Raw genomic sequence first — 12022 nt, forward strand, 5'->3', positions numbered from 1 at the left:
CGAGCCGAGATGGCTATGAGAGTGTCCATGGAGGCTTTGGGTATGGGCAGAGGGACGCAGGTGGTGAAGCTATTATGGATTTTGCCCAATCATATGATTTAATTTTGGCTAATACTTGGTTTAAGAAGAGGGATTCACACTTGATAACTTTTCGGAGTGGAGCAAATGCAACTCAAATAGACTTCCTGCTCACAAGGAGCATAGATAGACAAAGTTGCCTAAACTGTAAGGTTATCCCAGGAGAGAGTGTGGTCACCCAACACCGGCTATTGGTAATGACTATTCGTCTGAAAGAGAAGGCGAAGAAAAAAGTTAGACAAGAAGAACCGAGGATAAGATGGTGGACCCTAAGGGATGCAAAGGCTAAGGTTTTTACAGAAAAGGTAATTGAAGAAGCGGATTGGGATGGAGAGGTGGATCCGGACATGACTTGGTTACGAATGAAGAACTGTTTCCTAAGAGTAGCCAAAGAGGTCTTAGGGGAAGTAAGGGGAAGAACTTCGATACGGAGAGATACTTCGTGGTGGAATGAAGAGGTGAAAGCAGTAATTAAGCAAAAAAGGGAATGCTATCAAGCCTTAGGAAAATGTAGGAGTGATGAAACCTTTGCAGCGTATAAGGAGGCTAAGAGTAAGGCAAAGGCAGCTGTTCGCCAAGCAAAAGAAAAGGCATATCAGGAGGTTTATGAAAAGCTTGATTCCAAGGAGGGAGAAAGGATCATTTATAAGATGGCAAAGAGAAGACAAGATGCAAGGAAGGATATTGGCATGGTGAAGTGTGTCAAAGATAAGAACCAAATGGTCCTAGTGCAAGAGGAGGACATCAAGGACAGGTGGAAGGGGTACTTCGATGAATTATTTAATGGAAGTAATGGAGTTGTGATAGGAGATACCTCTGTGAGTGATGAAGAAATCAACATGGAGTATGTGCGAAGGATTCGGAGAGTAGAGGTGGAGATTGCACTGAGGAAGATAAAACCTAAGAAGGCGGTTGGCCCTGATGGGGTACCGATAGAGGTGTGGAGGTGTTTGGGTAAGATTGGTATTGATTGGTTAACAAACCTTTTCAACAAGATATGGACGGCTACAAGGATCCCACAAGATTGGAGGAAGAGCACCTTGGTCCCGGTTTATAAAAACAAAGGAGACGCTAAAGATTGCTCTAACTATCGAGGAATTAAGCTTATGAGCCACACTATGAAGCTGTGGGAAAGGGTGATTGAACAAAGGTTGAGGGCATGCACAAGCATTTCCGATAACCAATTTGGTTTTATGCCTGGGAGATCTACTATGGAGGCAATCCATTTGATAAGACAAATGATGGAGTTTTATAGGGTAAAGAAGAAGGATCTTCATATGGTCTTTATTGATTTAGAGAAGGCATATGACAAGGTGCCAAGAGAGATACTTTGGTGGACAATGTCGAAGAAAGGTATCCCACGAAGGTATGTCGACCTAGTTAAGGATATGTATCGGGATGTGTCAACAAATGTGAGGACATGTGGAGGGTTGACAAAAGATTTCCCTATTACAATCGGATTGCATCAAGGGTCGGCATTAAGCCCTTTTCTTTTTGCAACGGTTCTAGATGAATTAACTAGACCAATTCAAGATGAGGTTCCATGGTGTATGTTGTTCACAGATGATATCGTTTTGATGGATGAGACTAAGGATGGGGTTAATGTCAAGTTGGAGCAATGGAGGCAAAGGTTGGAATCTAGAGGGTTTAAGCTAAGTCGGAGTAAGACTGAATATTTGGTATGTCGTTTTGGCACTCAGAGGGGGACAAGCAATGAAGTGGTGAGTTTGGATGGAAAGGATTTGACCATGAGTGAATGTTTTAAGTACCTAGGGTCGATCATCCAGAAGAATGGTGACATTGATCAAGACGTGACCCACAGGATTAAGTCAGGGTGGCTTAAATGGAGAGCGGCCACGGGAGTGTTATGCGACCGCAGCATTCCCTTAAAGTTGAAGGGAAAATTCTACAGGACTGCCATAAGACCAGTGTTGCTCTATGGTACCAAATGTTGGGCTTCTAAGAAAGAGCATATTAAAAAGATGGAGGTTACGGAAATGCGCATGTTAAGGTGGATGTGTGGAAACACTTTAAGAGATAGAATCAGAAATGAGGTTATTCGCAAGAAAGTAGGTGTGGCAGGCATTGTAGATAAATTGAGGGAAAACCGTCTGCGTTGGTTTGGACATGTAAGACGGAGACCCGAGGGTGCACCGGTGCGAAGAGTGGAAGAGTGGGATCATGGAGGGATTAAACGAGGAAGAGGGAGACCAAAAATGACTTGGTTGGAAGGAGTGAGGAAGGATATGAAGTGCATGGATTTACGTGAGGATGAAGTTTTGGATCGTAAGGGATGGAGGAGAAAGATTTATGTTGATGACTACACGGAATAATCAAATTTGGTTCATGTTAGCCGACCCCACTTTTGGGATTAAGGCTTTGATTGATTGATTGATTGATTGATAAAAGCACAAACATTAACCATGAATATTTTTTATTGAATATTGTAAATAAATAAATAAATTGATATTATGAAAACTTTATTTAAGTGCTGAGTATAATGAACTCTCTAGAGTCTTAGACTGAAGAAAATAAAAAAATACAACATATAACAGGTGCTAGTTTAGTCACTAAAACAGCAACATAAAACCTTGGGTTACCGCCCACTGTAGCAGCATATCATAGTCCAGATTCCAGACAGTGACACTAAACATAGTTTATTACTCCAATCAACAGACCACAGTTTATAACTTTTATATGCCGAAAAACATACCGCCTCACTTAATGAAATCTCCCTTGATCTTCTCCTATAAATTGTCTCCAAGACCTCAAATTTCTTTTCATAACTAGAATCATAGCAATCAGCATAAACCTTGAAAAATCAACACAAAAACTCAACTTTTATTTTTAGGTTGCATAATAATATAATGTCTGCACTAGTTGATATCTGGAGCAGTGAGGCTGCCAAGATGCAGGAACAGAATCAAGCCAAACCTTCCAACCCACCACCTTCTTCGGCCTCAACCTCGGCTTCAGAAAACAAGACTCAAATTGAAACGGGTCAGCCTAATTGGGTTCAAGCCATGTATGTGAAGATGCCCACTTCTCTTTGTTCTGACTCCAGTCTGTCTATGGTTATGGACTGTGTTAGCGCTTAGAAGATGAATTAATTGGACTGCTTCAGTCTTTTGTAATTTTCTTTTCACTTGTTTGAGAGTGTCTTAGCTTAAGCTATTTTGTACTTATATCTTAAATTGTTGCTCTACTTTTGGATCAATAAAACTCTGTATATTCTACTACTAGTTTATTTTCAAGTTCGTTCAAATAACAAACATTTAATCACATAATACAGGGAGTAATATTTTTCATTTTCAGGTTTTTTTTTTTTTTTTTTTTTTTTTTTGACGGAATTCTAAATAAGAGTAAATAAATGCTTATTTAACAGCATTTATCACCCCTAATTTTAAATTCTCTCCGTCTAAAATCGATAGCAACATATTATAAGTGTTATATGTTCGTATAAGTTGTATTTCAATATTCAATACGTAGTTTAAGCCAAATTGGATCAAATTAGAAACCAAGCTGAAAAACATAGTAAAAAAATTCAATTGTTTTCAACCAAAAAAAAAATAAATAAATAAATTCAATCCAGCTTTTAATAATCTTGGATTCAAGTGAAGGATTGTATTTCTCTCAAAAAAAAAAAAAAAAAAAAAAAAAAAAAAGTGAAGGATTGTATGCTCTCTTCTTACTCTCTTCTTTTCATTATCATGAATTTATGATCCAAAACCCAACTAAACAAATGATCTCTTCCTTTCATAGTTCCTTGGATTATAATTTATTATTATGATCCAAAACTCATTAGCAACGTAACCCCAATTAGTTTCTTACTCTCTTCTTCCTTTCCTCCCTAAAAAAGCAGGAAAGGCCATGGGAGAATACAAATGATTAACATGAACATAACTATCACCAATGCTTGTCGCGAAAATAATCTAACAAATAGCAGTGAATTGGCGCACATCTAACAGTATGATGAATTGTAAGTACATGTACATCATATATCTTCACGTTATGAATTACATTCTAAATTTGCTACCTTGGAAACTACTTGATCAGCTAAATGCATATGCTTCCCTACTTCTCTGATATTCATAAATTAGAATTATGTACCATACAGTATACCGTATAATATATACAAACCAAGTGAGACGTTGACAATGATGACTCAGGAAAGCAATACATACTCATACACTTCCTAAATCGTAACACTACATATATACAAATGAGTCGCGTTAGTTGGTCATGTCAAGAATACCTGTAATACATGGCTCAAAATCATGGCATATGGCCGACTTCAGTATTCATCTCAAGAAATAAGCTTCTTGTCCTGGTGTGCCTTCTAACTTGACAAAAACAATGAGGATGCATTTCTTCTTAGAACGCGTCACAATCCACTGGCATCCACACTCTCAGGGGAAGTGGCTTCCTCTATTGAACAATCTTCACATTCTTTGATCTGTAAATAGCAAGAAGAATTAAGGATTTAGTTGAAACAAGTTAGTGTAAATGGATGATTCTATCCATTAAGAGAGTTGTACCTTGTCAAATTTTATAGTAGCAAGCACCCTCCTTAGTGTACAGGGGTTCCTAGTCACCCTTAGTGTACATGATGATACAAGGTTTTGTAAACATTTTCGGATCAACTTCCATTTTCAAGTAAGGACTCCCAATGCGCCCGTATATCAATGTCTAGAGCACAAAAAATGATCAAGATATGAGTTTATATATGCAAGTCAATAAACAGTGACTATAATTGCAGAATATAGAGTGATACTGTGTAGCAAGAAGTTTGATATGCGATTACCTCTAAGAGAGGAAGACACCCCTTCATAGATATGACAGTAGTAACATCTTCTGCAAGTCCATACGCAGTTTTTCTTACTGACTCCCTCAAATACTCGTAGATGGCACGCGCCCAATTGAAAGATTTAAAGAGCTCCAGGCTCTCCAAATACCTCACAGGCCAAAATGATATGCAAGTATCATTTGTACTGAAGAAGTACACACTAAACATAAAATAAACTGACAACCTAAAGAAGTCATCGGCGTTATCCTTTTTCACATTCATGTGCTTCAGCTTCTCCATCAAATCTTCTTTCAATATCTTTCCCTTTATTCCAAAATAACGCTCAAAAATCTCAGGAGTTTTCCTAACCTGAGTTGTAAAATCAACAAGTTTTCCCTTGTTCGCTATTCCTAGACAGGACTCAACTTCTTTGCCACAAAATTGCAAGGCCTGTTTATCTATGATAAATGAATCTGAACTGTGATCGTATCTTTCGATAAATGCCTGCAAGAGAGGAAGGCAGATGCTGCGAGGAGGAATAGACAAGAACGGCTTGAATATGGAATTTTCCATAACTCTTCTCTTTTCAGCAGTTAAATTGGAAAGAAAACTACTGAGTAGCTTCTGACTGCACCTTGAACGCAGCTGTCGAGGTTGCTTTCTGATACCCTTTCCCTGCTACAACAAAGAGACATTTCTGTATGATAGAGCTACATATCAAAAATGAACTGAAGGGAAAGAGATGTGTCAGTCGCAATCTTACCATAACATCACATTGTGTAGTGCTGCTGACCCCAGATGAAATCTCTGCTTCACCTCCTTCAGAATAACATGAAACTTCAGTGCTACTGTCATCAATCTTCCAACACACAGAAAACGTAAGCATCAGATGTAACTTTCAGAACTGTTCGGGTTATTCTAGTATAGCTATAGAGAGGGATTAGGAAACTACACTATAAACTTTTGCTAAAAGGAACCAACTGAGAGAAAACAAGCTAACATAATCTTGAATGGTATTGTATTATTTTGCAGGAAAAATATAAATTTCTCTAATTTTTTTCTTTTTTTCCCCCCTGTGATCTAGCTATTTACTCTATTCTGTATTGGCAATGTATATTTCTGTTTCTAAGCATATTTACATGTTTATGAAGCCTTAATTCCTTATGACTGTATTATATGATCAGAAGCCTCACAGGTTACAGCATTACTTAAACTTCATTCAAATGTTATCTAAAATCAGTTTCACGGAAGATGAAATGATAAATGATAGAATTAATTGTAACAAAGTCCTAAAAAATACAAGTATATGCATGAAAGCAAAACAAGTGAAAATTGGAAAGAATCCTTACTTGTATTATTTGGACTACAGGTTTTACTGAACCTTTTTGACAATTTTCATCAGTTTCCTCGGTCTTGATATTCTCTACCAGATAAACTGGATACATTATATCCTCGGATTTTTCAGCTGATAAAACCAGTCCAGATGCTGATAGCTCACCGAAACCCTCCAACCTTCTCCTTGAAACAAGCAACATTGCTTCTTGCCTGTTTTTCTCCCTCAGATCTTCCTCTAATTTCTCTTTCTGCAGCAAATTTAACAAAAATATACTATGGTGACTGTGTGACATGTTAATACATACAGACAGTACTCTGATGTTTGAAGCCTTATATCATACCTTAGTAACAAGTGCTTCTTTATCTTTCTGCACTTGCGAAATGCTCAACTCGAGGTCCGCAATTGTCTTAAACTTCGAGTTTCTGTAATGAAATGCAGTTTGTGACAGCATTTCCTCTGTTAGAATCTGATCCCCAGAACAAAGAAACTCAAAGTACGATTTCACAGCCTCATCTCCTTCTTTTCTGTTCTTGATCACAAGATTCCACAACTTGAGTAGATTATATACAGCTTCTTCGATATGTGCCTGTAAGAATCATTTCGACGCCTTAATAAGCTACTTAACCACATGTTCAGCTAACAATTCGTATGCAATAAAGGAAAAGCATGTACATTGTACATTTGCACTAGTAGTAACAAGTAAATATTCACCTTTTTTTCCTGCAATGACTCCCAGTGCTTCTCAGCTACAGAAATCTGCTCCTCGAATGCCTCATGAAGCTTATCTTTCGACATATTATTCTGTTCATTTCACCATAACCAAACACAAATAGCATAACTATATGATCACCAAAACTTCAGAAACTTTATTTGGCAAATGTGATGAAACCTTTCAATCATAGTAAGTGTATATATAATATACCTGATTAACAAGCTGAAGAAATTCAAGTTGGTTTTCAAGTTCATCAACCTCTTGTTGGGACTGATTAAGGATTAATTTCTTTGACTCGTTTATCATCTTTATATGTTCGTCATTCTCTCTTTCAATCGACTTTAAACGAGTCTCAAGTATACGAGTTAGCTTCTTGCTTGTTTCTTGTAGCTTATCCATTAATCTGAAAATTGAGTTACAAACTATTTTCTAATTACAAGCTGAAATTAATCAATTGAAAGAACTAATACAAAAGCAAGATCAAACTAACAATTGTAGCAAAACAGGCAAACAGTCACACAGTTTCAATTCATTATCCTGATTCCTGTCTTTCAAGTTACATAAAAGCTTGTTATAATAGGTTAGGCTCTAAAAAAAAGCCTTATTTACCATATTACATAATAAATAAAAGACATAAAGGCATGAAATGAATGAAATTGAGAACTCGATAGTTGAAAATCAAAAAGTTTCTACTACCTCCGTTTTATATTATATGCAATCGATCCCAGGATCTCCTGAAATCGGAAGGGAAGCTCTAACCACTTGAGCTATCCATCACTCTTATTTTTTATATATATATAAGGAGTTAATAGTAATGGAGAGTATTCAAATTTACTAAATATATAGGGAAAGGACTGAACTTTGTTTTGTTGCAGGGAAGGTACTGAAACAGGTTACCAGGCCAAATTGACTTCTGTAACCGGTTACTAAATAAATACATATAAAAAATTACTAGTAAAAAAAAGGGAAACGATATATTCCGATAGAGTATATAAACCGACCCTATAGCCTAGAGTATATAAAATAATTTGAAGCCCAGGATCGGTTTACTTTTGGTTGAGATGGTCCATTAACATATTTAGACATTTATAAGGCAAGTTTCTGAAGTTCTGATTTTTTCCACAAAATAGGAGTTATAAATGAAGTAACCATTGGAGTTCAAAATAAAATTAAAATTACATTATACTTTATGTTCAACAGCTTCTGCATCATTAATCCTAGAAAGAAAAAAAAAATTCAAGTTTTAAAATTGCAAATTCAGTTCTAATTTTTTTCCAAAATATATAGAATTTCCAGGGCATACATGAATTAGTGAGGGTCCTTTATACTTTTTCAAAGAAACCCCCAGTTTTAACCAAAACCCTAACCCAATTTGATTTATAAACCCTAGGAACTACAATAATCTAACGATGATGTTAATGGACACACGCATACTAGACATAGATTCCATGTTTAAAAAATTACAAATAAAAAACATTTTAAAAAAAAAAATTAAAACTTTTTCAAATCAATAAACACCATAATTGAGTGAAAAATAAAATGAACAACTAGAATTAAAGAGGAAAGAGAATGTACCTTATGGAGCTTAGAATAATCAAAGTCTTGAAGCTTTTGATGGGCGATCTTCAACAGTAGGCCACTTTAATGGAGCTCACTAAAGATGAAGTTTTTTGTATTTTTTTTAAATAAGAAATGCTCTGTTTTTTTTATTTTTTTTGTTTTTTTCATGAAAGAGGAAGATGATGGGGAAAGCTTCTTGGTAAAGGTTTACTACTATAAAGGCTTCTGCCTTTCCATTTTCCCGCCTCACAAACTTTTTTTTTTTTAAATGGTTATTTTAACTTTTTAAGGTACTAAATGCAAGTATGATTTTACATAAATATGGAGTACAAGATAATTTCAGGCATGTTTAAGGGCGTGTTCTGATTAACTGAACTGAGCTGAACTGAACTGAATTGTACTGAATAGAACTTATTGGAGCTAAGCTGAACTGAACCGAATATTTTATGAGAGAAGGAAATTAAGATAAGAATTGAACTGAACTTATTGAGCTGAATTAAACTGGATTGAAAATAAGCTGAAAAGAACAGGCCTTAAATTTTAACTTAGTTTAGAATAGCTCCAATCAATTCAATTCCTAATTTTCCTCTCTCATAAACAATTCATTTCAGCTCTCTTCAATTCTGTTCCGTTTAGCTCCAATCAATTCATTTCATTTTAGCTCAGTAAATCGGAACATACCCTTACTTTTTAATATTTTTTCCGTCTCTAAAAGAAAGAGTTTTTTAGCCAAATTTTAATCCTAAAAAAATCATCCCATTTGCATTTAAATATCTTCTCTCTCTGTCTCTCTCTCTCTCTCTCAAATGTACTTTTATTAGCTTTACAATACACTTATACTTCTAAATTACTTTTCCGTATTAATTTTAAAAACCGAGCATAATTCGAACATCATCTAGTTATTTATCTTTGTTCACATCTCTGGCCTTCCCTTGCTTACCCACCCTTGAACCCTTGTCCTCGTGCAACCTCAAGCAAATGATTGATGCCAACGTGGACCTTGGCCTCCCCCTTGATTAGATTATATGTTTTTATTATTATGTTAGTTCAACTTAGGTCAGTTGATTTAGTTGGTAATGAGATTTATTCTCCATCCCAAGTTCGAAACCTACTCCCTACATTTTCATTACTACCTTCGTTACATATTATGTGCAACGATTAAACATTTTTCCTCTCTACTTTATGTCAAATCGTTGTAAATAATATGTAACGGAGGTAGTATTTATTTTACTTTGCGCTTTTTGACTTTATTTTTTATTTTATTTTGCAATACTTGTACCAATTATACTATTTCTTTTATAAAGGTTATACTACTACTCTAAGCATTAAATTTTCATTTTCATCTAATTTCATCACGTAGATGTTTTTTTGTTTATTTTTTTTATAATACTATATATATTAAGTTTGGCCCCCTAAATAAACAATTTATGGTTTCGCCCAACGTGACTAGAGTTGTCAAAAGTTGATCCGACCCGAAATATCGACTCAAACCCGATTATAAACCGACTCATCTTAACCCGAAAAAATGGTGACCCAAACCTGACCTGAAACCAACCCTACACCCGATTTGACCTGAGTATGTGAGACCCGAACCCGAAACTGACCTGGAGATGACCCGACCCGAATGTAACCCGTAAATTATTGAACTGAACAGAACCCGACATGAACCGAAATTGACCCAAACCCGTTTTAACTCGTCAAAACCCGAATTTAACTCGACTTGTTACTAACCCGACCTGAATTCAACCCGACCCGTTCCTAACCCGACCTGTTACAAACCCGACCCAAAATTAACTCAACTTGTTATTGACCTGACCCAAATTCAACTCGACTTGTTATTGACCGGACCCGAATTTTACCAGACATATTACTAACCCAACCCAAAAATTCAACCCGATCTGTTACTAACCCGACTCAAAATCAACACGACTTGTTATTGACCCGACCTAAATTCAACCCAAATTGATCCTGATCCGATTTCAAATCAACTTAAATGCAATTTAAACCACCTTATTATTGTTGATCAAAGCATTTTGTCTAGGGAGACCAAGTCGGTCCAAGCCAGCAAAAGAAAGGAGCATCATCCTCAAATTTAAGAATTAAATATAGTATATATTTGTCGTATGGTCAAAGGAGATAATTATCTTCCTAAATTATAAAATATAGTTCCCTAGTATATTGCCATATATATTATAGTCAAAGGAAATAATTAGCTTGATAAAAATGATAATTATCTATTTATAGTTAGTTGAACCTGAATATGACCTGACTTGGAAATGACCCGACCTGATTGTATGCAAATTATTGACTTGAACATAACCCGACTTGACTCCGAGAATGACCCGACCTGGAAACGACCCAACCTGATTTTAACCTGCAAATTATTGACTTGAACCGAATTCGACTTGAACCCGAGAATGACCCGACTTGAAAACGACCCAACTTGATTATAACCCGCAAATTACTGACTTAAACCGAACTCGACTCAAACCTGAGAATGACCCGACCTGATTCTAACCCGCAAATTATTGACTTGAACCGAACCTGACTCAAACCCGAGAATCACCCTAACCCGTGAAAACCCCAATTAAACCCGACATATTGTTCACCCGACCCGAATGTAACTCGGCCTGTTATTAACCCGACCCAAACCCGATAACAACTATGACCCGACGTGACCCAACTCAAGCATGACCCAACCCAAACCCGACCCGCATAGGTTATGGAATTAATCCGAATTGACCCGATCCACCCTTACCGACCCCAACCCGACCCGATTAGCCTTCAATTTTGGAATTTTTGGACTTTTTTCACCCGAAAAAAAAATTGCCGAAATGTTTACCATGATCCCTAATACCCTGTGGGAGTCCAATTGGCTGGGTGGAACCATTCAATTTGCCTTTCAACGACCAATTGACCGGTTTATAACTTGCACCGATTTCATTAACTCAAGCTTACCACGAACATTTATGACAGCATAAAATGATCATATATGGATCCAAACGGCATTATATGACCCCGAGATGTATCCCCTAAAATCTAAATGCTTTTTCACACCGGGCCCTGAAACATTTGAAATTTTGTCAAAAATCGTGGATATTAGCCTTCAATTATGGAATATTTTTTTACTTTTTTCGCCGGATATAAAAATTGCCGAAATGTTTGACATGGTCCCAAATACCCTCTGGGAGTCCAATTGGGTGGGTGGAACCATCCAATTTGCCTTTAAACGGCCAATTTACCGGTTTACGACTTGCGGCGGTTTCATTAACTCAAGCCTACCACAAACATTTATGAAGACATATAATGATCATATATGGTTCCAAACGACATTATATGACCCTGAGAGGTATCTCCTAAAATCTAAATCTTTTTCGACACCTGACCCCGAAACCTCTAAAATTTCTCAAAAAACGTGGATAATAGCCTTCAATTTTTGATTTTTTTTCCTTTTTTCCGTCCGGAAATAAAAATATCCGAAATGTTTACTATGGTCCCTAATACCCTCCGAGAGTCCCAATTGGGTGGGTGGAACCATACAGTTTACCTT

At 36.5% G+C, this 12022-nt stretch overlaps 2 protein-coding genes and 1 long non-coding RNA gene across 3 annotated transcripts; all 3 read right to left on the bottom strand.

The window, feature by feature from the left end:
• Nucleotides 1–4780: 4780 nt before the first annotated feature.
• On the bottom strand, nt 4781–5765 carry LOC145560195 (uncharacterized). Its single transcript, XM_081621454.1, has 2 exons — nt 5628–5765; nt 4781–5542 (listed from the first exon to the last, which is right to left on the bottom strand). Exons 1-2 carry the CDS (start codon nt 5748–5750, stop codon nt 4826–4828), a joined length of 840 nt encoding a protein of 279 aa, XP_081477580.1. The 5' UTR covers nt 5751–5765; the 3' UTR covers nt 4781–4825.
• A 314-nt stretch (nt 5766–6079) lies between these two features.
• Nucleotides 6080–6881, bottom strand: LOC145557982 (uncharacterized). The gene is made up of 4 exons (XM_081619143.1): nt 6873–6881; nt 6541–6786; nt 6214–6447; nt 6080–6094 (listed from the first exon to the last, which is right to left on the bottom strand). Exons 1-4 carry the CDS (start codon nt 6879–6881, stop codon nt 6080–6082), a joined length of 504 nt encoding a protein of 167 aa, XP_081475269.1.
• A 29-nt stretch (nt 6882–6910) lies between these two features.
• Nucleotides 6911–8702, bottom strand: LOC145560196 (uncharacterized). Its single transcript, XR_014093109.1, has 3 exons — nt 8488–8702; nt 7123–7315; nt 6911–7001 (listed from the first exon to the last, which is right to left on the bottom strand). It is a non-coding gene; the product is annotated as an uncharacterized LOC145560196 (long non-coding RNA).
• Between the last annotated feature and the right edge of the window lie 3320 nt (nt 8703–12022).

The sequence above is a fragment of the Chenopodium album genome, chromosome 9 (assembly GCF_948465745.1).
Source record: "Chenopodium album chromosome 9, dcCheAlbu1.1, whole genome shotgun sequence".
Taxonomy (NCBI): Eukaryota; Viridiplantae; Streptophyta; class Magnoliopsida; order Caryophyllales; family Amaranthaceae; genus Chenopodium; species Chenopodium album.